This window comes from Colias croceus, chromosome 30 (assembly GCF_905220415.1).
Source record: "Colias croceus chromosome 30, ilColCroc2.1".
Taxonomy (NCBI): Eukaryota; Metazoa; Arthropoda; class Insecta; order Lepidoptera; family Pieridae; genus Colias; species Colias croceus.
Genome location: NC_059566.1, coordinates 1,398,650 through 1,413,321, shown reverse-complemented (window position 1 = coordinate 1,413,321; position 14,672 = coordinate 1,398,650). Strand labels below are relative to the sequence as shown.

Below are 14,672 nucleotides of genomic sequence, written 5' to 3'. Positions count from 1 at the left end.
AGGTACATAAACCGGTTCCTTATCTATTACAGGGTGTTCATTACAAATTACAATGTTGTTTTTTATGTTTATTTTATTGTTTTAATTAATTCGTGAAAATATCTTTTGTATATTATTTTGTAGTTTTTAATATTAACATCCTTCTTGACTTTTTGTGGCATAGAATTAAGTATAGTGGGTAATAGGAAATTTGCCGTACGCTTCCCATAAAAATTGTGTACTTTAGGAATAATTAATTTATTATTATTTATTTGTCTGGTACCAAACTGATGCGAAATGGGATTTTGAAAGTTTATTTTATGAAATTGTTCTATGAGAAAAAACTTTTGAAACATTTGTCTTATTGGCAGTACATTACAATAGCTAAATAGTTCGAGAGGTTTATCTTTAAACTTGTAATGTCAACGTTATGCACACAAAATTAGTAATGTAGCATGTAGTTGCATATATTGACGATGTTTTTGTGTAGTTTTTATTTATTTATAAATAAGTAAGCGACTAAGTGCGGCTCCTGTCCTGTGGTATCAGTCATGGTAATCCTGTCATGGTAAATCTGATAGTCCATTGAAATTTGAATTATTATATTTTTTAGGCCTTACCCATTACCGTCTTTACCATAGGGGCACAGGGCCCAGGGGGCCAGTGCCCAGGGCCCCCCATCGTCTGGGGGCCCCTTGGAGGAGATGACAGACAATTTTTCTCACATAAATCTCAAAATATTTTATTAAAAAGCAATACACTTTTCTCGTTGCCAGAACGTCAGATCATTTTCATATTTATTCGAATCAAAACATCTATGTATAGGAATAATTCGAGTGATTCGAACACCATTATAATTAACTTATCAGACATTTACACGAATTATTTATTTACTTATTAACGTAATTTAATATATTTTTACTTGAATTATTTTCGGAATTATGAATATTAATAACAATTCTAAGTTTACAGAATAGCATACAAGGGCGTTGTGAGAAAACTTAAATCTCTGGGCCTGTAGACAAGTGGCAGAAACGCTAGAGAATAGAATCCGCTATTGATAGTTGATACTAATTGATATCCCACCAAAAACATAAATGTAAAAATTGGAGCCGAGTTCAATCGTTGACTTAATTTATGAGGCTAGTTTTACATACTGTTTATATTTTGTGAGGTTCTAAAAACGCGAACGCGAACGCGAACACGAACACGAACGAGAACACAAACACGAACACGAACACGAACACGAACACGAACACGAACTCGAACACAAATTCAAATTCAAATTCAAATTCAAACACAAACACAAACACAAACACAAACACAAACAAACACAAACACAAACACAAATTCAAATTCGAACACGAACACGAACACGAACACGAACACAAACACTAACACACATTCAAATTCGAACACGAACACGGACATGAACACGAACATGAACTCGAACACGAGTCACGAACACAAATTCAAATTCAAATTCAAACACATACACAAACACAAACACAAACAAAAATTCAAATTCGAACACGAACACGAACACGAACACGAACACGAACACGAACACGACCACGAACACGAACACGAACACGAACATGAACACAAACACAAACGTAAAATCAAATTCGAACACGAACACGAACACAATCAAAATGGCGTTTGAGCCCGACAGTTAATTATAGTGTTTAGCTTGTTGTTTAGGAATCTACCGTGCCATCTGTGTTTTGGTTTCATAACTAAATTACGGTTGTCTGTGAGACCTGTGCCATGTAGATGATTTATAGGGACAAAAGTAAAATGCCTGAAAATCGTATTATATCCAATAAAAAAAAATTGTTTGTATGTTTTTATGTCAATAATTAAGTACAAGGAGTGTATTTGGTATTTATGGTCGTGATAGTATGTGTTCGTGATGCGAAGTTTGTTAATGCATAGTGGCTTGGGGACAAATGTGATAGTACTGGAAAATTGCATTTAGTCTCTGGACAACCATGAAACTACGCACAAATTAATAAAACAAGTAAAATATTGTTAACAATAATGTTAGAAAATATTAAAAGGAACATAATTAAAACCAATTTAACTCTTTATGATTTCATGTTTATTAATTATCGTTCAGGGACATGATGCGTGTACCGTCAGACCAATAAAAGTTGATCGACCCTGATACCCCACCAAAAACATAAATGTAAAAATTGGAGCCGAGTTCAATCGTTGACTTAATTTATGAGGCTAGTTTTACATACTGTTTATATTTTGTGAGGTTCTAAAAACGCGAACGCGAACGCGAACACGAACACGAACGAGAACACGAACACGAACACGAACACGAACACGAACACGAACACGAACACGAACACGAACACGAACACGAACTCGAACACAAATTCAAATTCAAATTCAAATTCAAATTCAAACACAAACACAAACACAAACACAAACACAAACACAAACACAAACACAAATTCAAACAAAAATTCAAATTCGAACACGAACACGAACACGAACACGAACACGAAAACGAACACGAACACGAACACGAACACGAAAACGAACACGAACACGAACACGAACACGAACACGAACACGAACACGAACACAAACACACATTCAAATTCGAACACGAACACGAACACGAACACGAACACGAACACGAACACGAACACGAACACGAACACGAACACGAACACGAACACGAACACGAACACGAACACGAACACGAACACGAACACGAACATGAACTCGAACACGAACACAAATTCAAATTCAAACACATACACAAACACAAACAAAAATTCAAATTCGAACACGAACACGAACACGAACACGAAAACGAACACGAACACGAACACGAACACGAAAACGAACACGAACACGAACACGAACACGAACACGAACACGAACACGAACACGAACACGAACACGAACACGAACACGAACATGAACTCGAACACGAACACAAATTCAAATTCAAACACATACACAAACACAATCAAAAATTCAAATTCGAACACGAACACGAACACGAACACGAAAACGAACACGAACACGAACACGAACACGAAAACGAACACGAACACGAACACGAACACGAACACGAACACGAACACGAACACGAACACGAATACGAACACGAACACGAACACGAACACAAATACAAACACAAATTCAAATTCGAACACGAACACGAACACACATTCAAATTCGAACACGAACACGAACACGAACACGAACACGAACACGAACACGAACACGAACACGAACACGAACACGAACACGAACACGAACACGAACACGAACACGAACACGAACACGAACATGAACTCGAACACGAACACAAATTCAAATTCAAACACATACACAAACACAAACAAAAATTCAAATTCGAACACGAAAACGAACACGAACACGAACACGAACACGAACACGAACACGAACACGAACACGAACACGAACACGAACACGAACACGAACACGAACACGAACACGAACACGAACACGAACACGAACACGAACACGAACACGAACACGAACACGAACACGAACACGAACACGAACACGAACACGAACACGAACACGAACACGAACACGAACACGAACACGAACACGAACACGAACACGAACACGAACACGAACACGAACACGAACACGAACACGAACACGAACACGAACACGAACACGAACACGAACACGAACACGAACACGAACACGAACACGAACACGAACACGAACACGAAAACGAACACGAACACGAACACGAACACGAACACGAACACGAACACGAACACGAACACGAACACGAACACGAACACGAACACGAACACGAACACGAACACGAACACGAACACGAACACGAACACGAACACGAACACGAACACGAACACGAAAACGAACACGAACACGAACACGAACACGAACACGAACACGAACACGAACACGAACATGAACTCGAACACGAACACAAATTCAAATTCAAACACATACACAAACACAAACAAAAATTCAAATTCGAACACGAACACGAACACGAACACGAAAACGAACACGAACACGAACACGAACACGAAAACGAACACGAACACGAACACGAAAACGAACACGAACACGAACACGAACACGAACACGAACATGAACTCGAACACGAACACAAATTCAAATTCAAACACATACACAAACACAAACAAAAATTCAAATTCGAACACGAAAACGAACACGAACACGAACACGAACACGAACACGAACACGAACACGAACACGAACACGAACACGAACACGAACACGAACACGAACACGAACACGAACACGAACACGAACACGAACACGAACACGAACACGAACACGAACACGAACACGAACATGAACTCGAACACGAACACAAATTCAAATTCAAACACATACACAAACACAAACAAAAATTCAAATTCGAACACGAACACGAACACGAACACGAAAACGAACACGAACACGAACACGAACACGAAAACGAACACGAACACGAACACGAACATGAACTCGAACACAAATTCAAATTCAAACACATACACAAACACAAACAAAAATTCAAATTCGAACACGAACACGAACACGAACACGAAAACGAAAACGAACACGAACACGAACACGAACACGAACACGAAAACGAACACGAACACGAACACGAACACGAACACGAACACGAACACGAACACGAACACGAACACGAACACGAATACGAACACGAACACGAACACGAACACGAACACGAACACGAACACGAACACGAACACGAACACGAACACAAACACAAACACACATTCAAATTCGAACACGAACACGAACACGAACACGAACACGAACACGAACACGAACACGAACACGAACACGAACACGAACACGAACACGAACACGAACACGAACACAAATTCAAATTCAAACACATACACAAACACAAACAAAAATTCAAACACGAACACGAACACGAACACGAACACGAACACGAACACGAACACGAACACGAACACGAACACGAACACGAACACGAACACGAACACGAACACGAACACGAACACGAACACGAACACGAACACGAACACGAACACGAACACGAACACGAACACAAATTCAAATTCGAACACGAACACGAACACACATTCAAATTCGAACACGAACACGAACACGAACACGAACATGAAGATGAACATGAACTTGAACACGAACACAAATTCAAATTCAAACACAAACAAAAATTCAAATTAGAACACGAACACGAACACGAACACGAACACGAACACGAACACGAACACGAACACGAACACGAACACGAACACGAACACGAACACGAACACGAACACGAACACGAACACGAACACGAACACGAACACGAACACGAACACGAACACGAACACGAACACGAACACGAACACGAACACGAACACGAACACGAACACGAACACGAACACAAATACAAACACAAATTCAAATTCGAACACGAACACGAACACACATTCAAATTCGAACACGAACACGAACACGAACACGAACACGAACACGAACATGAAGATGAACATGAACTTGAACACGAACACAAATTCAAATTCAAACACAAACAAAAATTCAAATTAGAACACGAACACGAACACGAACACGAACACAAACACAAACACAAATTCAATTCGAACACGAACACGAACTCGAACACGAACACGAACTTGAACTCGAACCCGAACTCTTTGTTTGAACGCGCTAATCTCGGGAACTACTGGTGCGATTTGAAAAATTATTTTGGTGCTAAATAGCCCACTTCTTAGGCAAGATTATAACATACCAAAATCGTTGAATTACTCCATGACGTAACGGTATTGTATTGTTACGATGAGACCATGAAATTTTGCTCTCAACGCGCCTAAAGAAGTTTCACTTCAAAAATAATATTTTAGAAGTGAAGGTTGGGGTATTATTTAATATAGGTATTAGGTTGGGAAATTTTAATTTTAATAAATTTCCCAACCTTCTGAATCAATACATTATTTTTCTAAGATGTAGCTTTCTTCCATTTTCTAAGATATAACGATTTATAAATTCATCCCATTGCATCCTTATAATATGCAAACGTTTCTTAAATCACTTCACACATGATTTTATGATAAAACTTATCGTTTCAGCAGTAGAGTTTCAAATGAATTATATAAAAAATAAGGAAAAAAGTTTCCTCAAAAGACCATATTATAATACAAAATAGGTCAGAAGTAACTTTTTTGTAAAATGTATAAAAAAAAATGGAGCAAAAATTTTACATAGTTTTCTCATTTCTTATTACTTCTTTAAGTTTCAATTTAGAGCAAAAACATATATATTTATGGGAAAAAATTTGTATATCTAGTTTGGTTTCAAAGGGCCCCCAATTTTTGTGTGCCCAAGGGCCCCGGCATAGTCTAAGACGGCTCTGGCCTTACCTTGCGTTTTTAGAGGATGAATTATTATCTATTATTTTGGATTATTGGGGTCGCCATCCTGAATTTAGGTGTCGAAATGGTTTTTGCGATATATTTTCTGTTTGAAAATTGAATTTTTGTTAGTTTAACTTAAGTTGTCGTCAGTACTCGGTAGGTATACTCCATAATTAGTATTTGGTTTGGTATTATTGATCTCATTAATCATTCTAAAAGCTAACTATAAGCACAGAATAATAACTAGTAACTATCGTCTATAAGGTAGTTTTTACCATACTTGCATCAAAGGAATATCTTTCTCTAGTCACATAAATAACTCGAACAGTAGGAAGATGAGTTATTCAAACATACTATTATCATTTTTAATTATTTTTAGCGTCTTTTTGGTACTGCTTTATTCAGTTAGGGATACAGTATATGTATGACCTAAATTTATGTATGTGCGTACAGTGTAGGTGTTTTGATAGATAGGCTACGTAACAAGTACCGTACTCCTTGCAGGGAACCCACACAACATCCCATTCAAGTGTAAAATATCAATGAATCTCCTGAATATTCATGATCTAAATAAGTATAAAACCGCGAAAATTTGTTCCAACCTCACATTCACAATCCACCCTCGATACAATGAAGGTACAAATCGTTCTGTTGTCTTTGGTACTGCTGGTGAGAGCGGAGCCGAATGTGTACTGTGGACGGCGGCTAGCATCGGCACTGGCGATGGTGTGTGGATATGACGAGAAGCGAGACAACGGTTGGCTGTTGAACAGGAATCAGGCCAGTCCTTATGTGACAAAACCTTGGCTAAGAGAAAAGACTGGAGTAGGCTTAGCATTGGACACTGAATCGAATTATAAGACTGATAATGACTGGTTGGCGCAAATAGCTCGAGACAGTAACAAAGCAGACAAGCACGTAGGTCCCTGGCTAGCACTGGAGACAGAAGCGAGTCACAAAGCGCCCTGGTTAGCGCCGCACGAGGCGCGAACTGCCAGTCGCGGCAAGCGGCAGATCGTTATGGAGTGCTGTCTGAAGGCCTGCTCTGAAGATGAGCTAATGACATACTGTTGATAATAACGACGTTTTTTAAATTGTAATTGTAAAAATATCAAATCAAATTTACTTATTATGTACAGTGTTTAGAATATAATTATAAGGTAATATTAAAATTTCATATTGTAACTTAATGCGTGGCTTTTATTTTTACACCCTGTAAATTTATAGGTATATTTCGCGTAGTATAATAGTATTAACCAAAAAAATTCCAATTATTATTAAGTAACCATAATATGTATTGTATCAAGCTATTCAAGTAGAATGTGTTATTATTGAAACTACTCAGAGGTACCACAGTATTACCATATTTCCTACAGTAGTGCGACGAATGTACTTGTGCAGAGAAACGGAGGGGAACTAGCGGGGGGTCGGGCGACGCGGGCCGCTTAATGCAATCACGCTGAGTTTGCATTAACTATCGCGAAAGGACGACGTAGTCGTATTTTTTGTGTAATAATTTTATTATACATAGGTACTTACATATTCTATTATGGCGTGCAAAAACTGTTCCGTTTACGGATGTAAATCTACATTGAAATCCCAGAAGGAAACAATATTTCAGAAAGATTGTATTAATTGTATCTGTTGAATTAAAATCAAAGCTATGTATATTATGTTGTCCTCATTATTTTCTAATCAGATTGTACACCCCAATGCAAATGCATTACTTAGTTAAATGGTATAATATACAATTAAGAACATACAAAAATAAAGTGTCCACGTAGACCACGTAAATAATATTTAGCAGTGCAATATCTGTAATTATATATTTATGAACAAATAATTACATCAGATTTAATAATCGCAATTATTTTGAATGTACATATGAATAAATGATTTCATCATAATATTAATAATCAAAATTGTTTTATTTCCCATTTGTTGCAACCCTAGCCTATTTTCGTGTGGCAGCGTAAGTACCTACGCTGGCGGCGGCATCGCGCGACATCAAAGGCGTTTCCTTACTGTAGGAAATAATATTGTAATACTGTGGAGGTACAGTCAACAGTGAGCTTCGCTGTATATTGGCTTCTCAGGTGACATTTTTATTTAAGCGCCATCTATGTGAACACTGAATAGTTTATTATTAAAAATAGCGCCATCTGTTTTTCGTAAGTTTACATTAATTAAATAATATCATTTTTACAAAATTACATACCTTCATAATAATTATGTACTAGTTTAAAAAAAAAATAAAAAAAGACGTGTGGCACTCGGGAACTGCCGCGGTAAATCTATTGCATAGCATGCCTTCAAGCCACACCTCCGAGCCCGTCGGAGTGGGAAGCGTGAGGATTTTTCGTCACGGAATTTCTCGATTCGGTCCCCGCGCTCAAGGCCCGCGATAGAAGCTATGCAATAGCATAAAAAATTCCTGATTTTCATTAGATGGTTTGTCGAGTAATTGAAATAATTTTATGTGCAAAATACTTGATGGTAGCTGGGGGCACATAAACAGAAGAATAGGTACATGTTTAGATGATAATATGATACCTACGTATCGTTTCAGTTTGTATGATTAGATATTGATAAGTATTGCTATTTACACAATATATTGTTTGTCTAAATGTGATCCATCCCGAGGCAATGAAATTTGTTAAAATTAACGACTTAGAATCAAACAAAAATAGTTTATTTTGTGGCAAAATAATAATACAGAACTAAATATAAAAAAGGCACAGAACTGAAAAAAAAAAACAAATATAAAATAAAATACCGATATTTTTCAAAATTTTCTTATATCAACAACTATTTTAGTTTATATGGGACAGCAACACAGCCATACTCTCATTGAATTTCACACGAGTGTCATAATCCATCTTTCTTAGAGCCTTTTCTACAACGTGATTAACATAACTATTTGCTATAAGCGATATATTATTATGTCTATCTTCCGACCAATCAACTAAGTCCTTCTTCATACCTGCCCATTCTTTTTCATTCTCAGACTTTGGCAATTTCTCATTCAGAATATTAATGATATCATATATCGCTATTGTTTTATTAGCAAGTTCATTATCCAGTTGGTTCATAACTACAATTGGTTTGTTTTTATTCTTTATAATGTTCCTTAGAACGACGAACATAGCACGACTCATGAACGCATCCCATACTTCAGTTTTTCCTAAACCCTTTTTAAATTTAATTTGAAGATTAGGTTCAAGAATCTCATCGAAATCAGCTCCTAGATATGCTTCAACTAAAGCGTCCATAGCTTGTTTAACTTTTGTATCATCAGTTTGTATTATAATTCTAAGAATTTCAACTAAGAAATCGCTGAAATCATCATTCTGTCTACACACACCGAGCTTTTTACACGCGTGTATATTTTCTATTGCCTTTTCTTTATCCACTTCTTTTTGAAAGACGTTAACTGTGCCTAAATTTGTGCGTAGAATCTCGCGGTCCATGTCATGTAATAAATGATTCACCAACCGTTGTAACAGTTTATTCGACATATCAATTGTGTTTAAAATTACTTTTTGTTTGCCCAGTTTTGTTTTCAACGTGTGATTGTATGTTTGTTTCAGAAAATCACCGAATCTCTCTTTGTAGCTACGCTTTAGAGCGGTTACTTTACGCTTCAATTTTTCGTTATCAGTTTTCTTTTCGATACCATCGAATACTTTCAATGTTTGTTTATAAATGTGTACTGTGAAGTCATAAACTTTAGTATCCTCTTTCACTTTTCGGGCCCTGTATACTGCTTTACTTACATAACCACCTCTCGTTATATCCTTATGTCTATTTCTTTTAGTTTTCTTTTTCTTTGTGGTTTGATCATCAAATTTAAAGTTCTCATGATCGCTGAATGTTTCATCTTCATCTCTTTTTTTCTTTCGCTTCTCTTTCTTTAAACGACTGGAGTTGTGTTTAGTTCTAATAATATTTTCTGTTACTGGTTTCGTTTTATTTAACTGATTAATTCTCTCTTTAATTTGTGTTATTTCTTTAACTGTTTTAATGTCTCTATCGTTAATGGAACTTAATGATTGTGTAATAGGTTCATCTTCTTTTTTAACGTTTGTCGTGTTTTCATTGCTTTCAAATATTTTAGATAGATCAAAATCGAAATAATTATTCGATATATTTAGTTTCGTATTATTCAAAATGGCGTTTGAATTTGCATTATGAGCAAGTTCGCTGTCTGTGTTTTTGATTGTCCGTATTATAGCGGATTCTAGAAGCTTATACTGTTGGGGAACTTTGTCCGTAGATATATTATTTATTTCGTAGTTCCATTTTGGTCCCAGATCTATACGGCCGTCTATATTGACGGTTATTTCAAATGTTGGATGCGCAAAATCTGAAAAGAGATATTTCTTTATCAATTTTTACGTTACCAATCTATAATTTTGACATCTTAATATATATAAATCTCGTGTCACAATGTTTGTCCTCAATGGACTCCTAAACCACTTAACCGATTATAATAAAATTCGCACACCATTGCAGTTCGATCCAACTTGAGAGATTGGATAGTTTAAATCTCAAATCGTTTTAGAGAAAGCGGGCGAAGCCGCGGGCGGTAAGCTAGTAATATTATAATAATTAATACGACTTTAACGAAACCAATCAACATGAAAAAATAAACAAGACGAATAATATTAATATAATCTATGTATCAGTGTAGTTATGTCATGTTGGTGATGCTTAATGAAATAAATAAATAAATAATGTCTATTGTCTACAAGTAAACATTTATAAAAAATAGGACATTAAAGGAAAAGGACATAGTATTTACTCACACAATATGATAAATAAAAACCCACCTAACATTTTACCATATAAGTATACATATTTCAAAAACAATAAAATATAAATTTTATGTGAATCGATAAAGTGTGATAAAATAAAATTGCATCAAACCATTTCTATTCAAATACTGTACTTTTACCTATATTGTTACCCGTGGCTTCGTCCGCGTAGTCTAAAGAACCTAACCGCTCATATGCTTCAGAAAAAAAAAATGACCCCTTGCTTTGTTCCGTGCATCCACAGTTGCAATAACACGATCGCAAATCTTGTTTCGTGCAACTGTGGTTGCAAAGCGACTTTCTTATTTCAATTGATTATAAACCTTATTTCATACTCTCAGAGTCTCATTTTTACGTATTTAAACCAAAGACAACTAATTGATTCATCTATTTCTACCCAATACTACCAACCTTTCAAACAGAATTTTGAGAATATCTTAGTTTGTATCTTACGTGTCTTAGAAGGAAGTGTTAAAATATGCCGTAATTGTTGTATTTTATTGATTTCTACTCGTGTTTACTTACCAAATTATTCTCTAACATGTGTTTTATTGTTATAAAGTAACATTTTAGTGACCGTTGTAATAAATATGTAATTAAGACGACTTTAAAAGTTAGTGGACTTTAGGCGATTTCATCACTTTTAAAGGTATATGGTAATCATATATTGTTAAAATAACACAGATTTGTATAGTATTATTTCAATAGCAATCGATTACAATCAATATATTTGAAGTACTCCTCACGCGGAACTCATAAATTAAGTTTTAATAGCGGTGGGTCGAACGCGCGGCGCACGTTCCAGAGCACTAGCAAAGTAGGCTACCTTTATTTTTTTTGGAAGCAATTTAGCGTATTTCATTTTTGCAACTGTGGTTGCACAAAGCATATGAGCGGCTAATAGTACGCCATCTATTGGAACTAATAAATTTTTAAATAAGTACCTAGGTATTCAAATTACACTAATAATGTGCGAGGAAGTGTAGCGAGGAATGTGTTTGTAAATAACCAATAGTATCGCTTAAAACCTTACTTAAAACGCTAAACGCTTCAAACTTCAAACTAAATGAAGCGTTATGATTGGTTCTTAACAAACACATTCCTTGCTACACATACTCGCATATTATTGGTGGAAAAGCACCCGTCGTCAATTAATAGCAAAAAATTCGTAATTTGAATTACCTACTGACTATAATATTCATCACTGATTGATTAAAGATGTACCTATGTAGGTACCACCATAAAATCTGTCTTCACAAAACACAAAAAAATACCATAAATACCAAAAAATGTTGTCGTCAAAGGAGCGACAATAAAATATAATCAAAGCGTGATAATAAAAAAATAATACTATGAGTAGTTACGAAGCTTAGAGTATATTATATTGTAATATATATACTCGGTATAAGCTTTTTGGTCAAATTCATTTCTATAATTCAATTCATTAAATATTTCAATTATTTTTACCACAATTTTTACAATAATAAAACCAAAAACAAACCTTAAATAAATATATTTATTCATCGTCGTTCTTTTCGTGTTCTTTTCTATCTGTGGAAAGAAATACTTATGATGTTGTCAAATTGTCTATGAAAACAATTGTCACTGGCGCCGCCGTATTCCAATTCTTCGCATTCCTTGCGTTGCGTTTGATTTTTGAGTGCTTGTATCTCCGCTGTTGGTCTAAAATATTTATATTTGTTTACTTTGAAGTGCTACTTTGTTAATTGTATACCATATATTTTCGAATTTAACCTCCCGGTAAGTAAAGCATGACAATAATTGTTTGTTTACTTGTATTTTTGCGAGTGTCCATGTTAACCTATAATTTGAGTTAACCGCTTTTTAAAAATTGAATATAATTTAAATCTTTACATTTTATTGAATAGATAAAATGCGAATTTGAATATTAATTGATTGAACATTTATAATCGGGTACCTACGTGTATTGAAAAAGTTTTACATAATAGCAATTTTATCTCAAAAACTCACAAATTTGGCAATCAAATGTCAGTTTCGAAATTGGGCATTTTTTTGTTGATATTTCTTCATTTATTTGGATTTGGATTTATAAATATATTTGGATTGTAATAATTTAGAAATCTGCTTCTTTCTTTTACATTTTTCTTTATTCTCTCAATATTTTAGAAGTAATTCTTAAATACCTACAAATTGCGCTTTAAACAAAAAAAAAATTCTACCCCCTTGGTGAAAAAATTCTGATTATCAAGGTGACATTGGCGGAGTCCCTGTATTGAGTAGCGCTATTAAATAAGGGAAGAATGAGGTTATAAGGACTCTAAACAAGGAAAATATATATTCAGAATTATTGCCAACAATTTATCATTCTTTGAAACAAAAATCTAATTATCATGCTGTTGTGTTTAAAAAAAATGTATTGGTAAATATAATTATTCCATTATTTTATTATCAAATTGGTACAATTTATTGAAAATATTTTAACAGCATAATAATGATTGTTAATATTGATGTTTATACATTTTTATTATATAATCTATACTAATATTATAAAGCTGAAGAGTTTATTTGTTTGTTTGTTATCTCGGCGTTAGATAGCCCATTTATCGAGGAAGGCTATAGGCTATATATCATCACGCTAAGACCAACAGGAGCGGAGCCACGCGGGTGAAACCGTGGAGCGTGGCTAGAAGTAAAATAAGGCTTTGACAAAACCATACTTTTTTCATTTTAAATCTATTTTTTTTTGTAACTAATAATTAAACAACAGTTTCTAATTTTTGAGGAACAAAGTGGAGCATCAATGCAACAAGGACACAACATGTTTCTCCATGTTGCTTCACAATGTGAACTAAAATTCAAATATTTTCTATATGCAATAAGACATTCTAGATTGTAGAATTCTAGATTCTATTTATCATATTCCAATCGTCGTAACATTCTTTAAACATATACAACTCAATTGTTGTGAGTTCGATTTCACCCAGGGCAAATATTTGTGTGATGAACATTGATGTTGCTCTGTGTCTGGGTGTTAATTATCCATATAAGTATTTATTTAAAATTATATATGTATGTTTATCAGCCATCTGGTTTCCATAATACAAGCGAAAGCTTAGTATGGGATCAGATTGTGCCGTGTGTGAAAAATGTCCTGAAATATTTATTATTTACTAGGTTTCCGCCCGCGGATTCGCCCGCGCCACAAAGAAAAACCCTCATAGTTACTGTCCCCGTAGGATTTTTGAAATATTTATTATTTATTATTAGTATATAAACAAATGTTTGTTTATAAACATTGCACAACTTTAATAATTATTGTGCAACTTTCTCCAATGATTCATACTGCATATAAGAATTACGTCATAAAATTCCAAGGACAGAGAAATAACAGGAAAATTTGATCAAAAATATGTGACGACATTAAAGAACTATGTGGTCATTCAATGGCATTGCAAAATGCTAAATT

The 14,672-nt window shown here is 35.0% G+C and overlaps 2 protein-coding genes across 2 annotated transcripts in view; one reads left to right on the top strand and one right to left on the bottom strand.

The window, feature by feature from the left end:
- Positions 1–9,216: 9,216 nt before the first annotated feature.
- Positions 9,217–11,246, bottom strand: LOC123704517. Its single transcript, XM_045652899.1, has 2 exons — positions 11,216–11,246; positions 9,217–10,773 (listed from the first exon to the last, which is right to left on the bottom strand). Exons 1-2 carry the CDS (start codon positions 11,244–11,246, stop codon positions 9,221–9,223), a joined length of 1,584 nt encoding a protein of 527 aa, XP_045508855.1. The 3' UTR covers positions 9,217–9,220.
- A 1,577-nt stretch (positions 11,247–12,823) lies between these two features.
- LOC123704516 (nuclear pore complex protein Nup98-Nup96) overlaps positions 12,824–14,672 on the top strand; it is a gene marked incomplete at its 3' end in the record, with an annotated part of 55,094 nt that continues 53,245 nt past the window's right edge. The window contains exon 1 of the mRNA XM_045652898.1: positions 12,824–12,985. The remainder of the gene's footprint in view (positions 12,986–14,672) is intronic.